The sequence below is a fragment of the Rutidosis leptorrhynchoides genome, chromosome 1 (genome assembly GCF_046630445.1).
Source record: "Rutidosis leptorrhynchoides isolate AG116_Rl617_1_P2 chromosome 1, CSIRO_AGI_Rlap_v1, whole genome shotgun sequence".
Lineage (NCBI taxonomy): Eukaryota > Viridiplantae > Streptophyta > Magnoliopsida > Asterales > Asteraceae > Rutidosis > Rutidosis leptorrhynchoides.
Genome location: NC_092333.1, coordinates 713,624,271 through 713,626,207, shown reverse-complemented (window position 1 = coordinate 713,626,207; position 1,937 = coordinate 713,624,271). Strand labels below are relative to the sequence as shown.

Here is a 1,937-nt window from a genome sequence, read left to right as displayed (position 1 = left end):
AGTGTGACCGCAAACTCAAAACGACAATCAAATGAGACTGAAACACGAGTTTGGCCGTGACTTTTAGTATGTAGGTAAAAAATAAATAAATAAATTTATTTATTTATAGTGATAATGATTTATTTTTTTATTTTATTTATTACTCCGTATTATCTACACTATAATTTCTCTTTTGAATTACTTGTTTTGTTACGGAGTAATTTTTGAAACTTCAATTCTCTTTTCTCTTTTTTACAACTATAACACGTCTTTCAACCAATAAGATTTCAAGAAACGTCCACATAGACTAGCGCCACGAAAAACTGACACGTGTCCATTCTTTCGTATTTAACACGACACCCACACACCTTTACCCTACCCACCCACCCTTCAAAGTTTTCTGATCACCCAAACTAAATCAACACAAAAACTAAAAAAAATGGCGAACAGATCTATCATTATCACTTCATCATTGACCGGTGACGCTTTTGAATCCATCGACGTTGATGTTGTTTCCGACTCCGATTCTTGGCAGGTTATCGATCCTTCTGATTCTGATGGCGAAAACTACTCTTACAATGACGTCACCACCGATGAAGATGATGTAACCGCAGATGAAGACGATGAAGTTGTGCCGGATGTTGACGATCTCCTTCAACATCCGTATGGATCTCCGTCGTCTGATATATCGATGCAATCTCTTGCTGATGAAATCACTCGTCAGTGTCAGGTAAAATTAGTTTAAATTTATTTTTCGAGATTATGAAACATATCACTTGATCTTATAAGTTTTAGATAAGTGATTACTTAAAGTTTGCGCCTGGAAGTTTAATTGTCCGTACATCAACATTCAACGATGTGTATGAAATTGATTAATCGATCCTCGTTATAATTATCATTCACATGTATACAATTAAATCTGAATTAATTGTCCGTACAGTTACTTAATGATTGATTGATTGTTGTTGTTATTATTATTATTTTTGGAGTAAGTTAACGCTGAATTTTATTTGTCCGCACCGAATCATAAAAATACTTAATTGAATCAATCACAACCGATTGTTGTTATTATTGTCATTTTTGTAGTGATAGTGAGTTTGATTGTCCGTACAGGAACTCAACGTTGTATACGAAATCAATCAGAATCGGCTGATGATCGGTGCAGAGGGTGTGATCAAAGGTGGAGATGATCTGTACAATGAGGATGAAAATGAAATTGAAGATGAAGAAGAAGATGATGATCATGATGATGATGATTTGGATTTGGATGACGAACTGGTGCCGAAATGGTTGAGTAATAAATTTGAAAGACAGAGGATGAGGAAATTGGGGAAAAGAGCTTATCCGAAGATGAAGAAATCAAAACGGTTGGTTAATCAGTACAGTAAGCCTGGATGTGTTCATGGAAAGCATGGATTAGGGTTGAAGCATAATCTCATTTGGTAAATTTAGATCATCTTGATGGTTTGAATAATGGTGTCATTCATGCTTAACAGGAATGAATTTGATGATTTTTATGTTTAATTTGAAATGTACAGCATTTAATTAGGGTTAACAAATTGTTTTAGAGTTATAGGATTGGGTTTTTTTATTGATCTTGAATGTAAATATGAATGAACTATTTAAGCAAATTTCATTGGAATTTAGCAGATCATTCTTCTGTTTTCAATAGCTATGAATCTTTAAGTTCATTTGCTGCCTGATTATATATCTTTTTTAAATTAGATAATTAAGTGATCAATGCAACCTATGTATGAATTTCCAACTACAATAAGATCTTATGTATGATTTTCTAGCTAATGACCTTAAAATATAAAAACAAACAAAAGAACAAGTTAAAATAACAATCATGTGGGTTTGGTTCTTTTCAAAACAGATTCAAACCTGAACTAAACTGATTGAATTTAGTCTGGTTCTTGGACTGCAAAGTTGTTAATCGGATCTCGATTTGGTTCTAC

At 33.1% G+C, this 1,937-nt stretch overlaps 1 protein-coding gene across 1 annotated transcript; it reads left to right on the top strand.

Moving 5' to 3' along the window:
* The first annotated feature begins 372 nt into the window (after window positions 1-372).
* On the top strand, window positions 373-1,648 carry LOC139886222 (uncharacterized). The gene is made up of 2 exons (XM_071869969.1): window positions 373-709; window positions 1,093-1,648. The coding sequence occupies exons 1-2, from the start codon at window positions 419-421 to the stop codon at window positions 1,423-1,425; spliced, it is 624 nt and encodes a 207-aa protein (XP_071726070.1). The 5' UTR covers window positions 373-418; the 3' UTR covers window positions 1,426-1,648.
* Window positions 1,649-1,937: the final 289 nt, after the last annotated feature.

Bases quoted from the DNA above. Each gene is read 5' to 3' on its own strand.
- LOC139886222 (XM_071869969.1), top strand. From the start codon at position 419: ATGGCGAACAGATCTATCATTATCACTTCATCATTGACCGGTGACGCT. The intron at 710-1,092 runs GTAAAATTAGTT...TTGTCCGTACAG, and splicing joins AAATCACTCGTCAGTGTCAG to GAACTCAACGTTGTATACGA.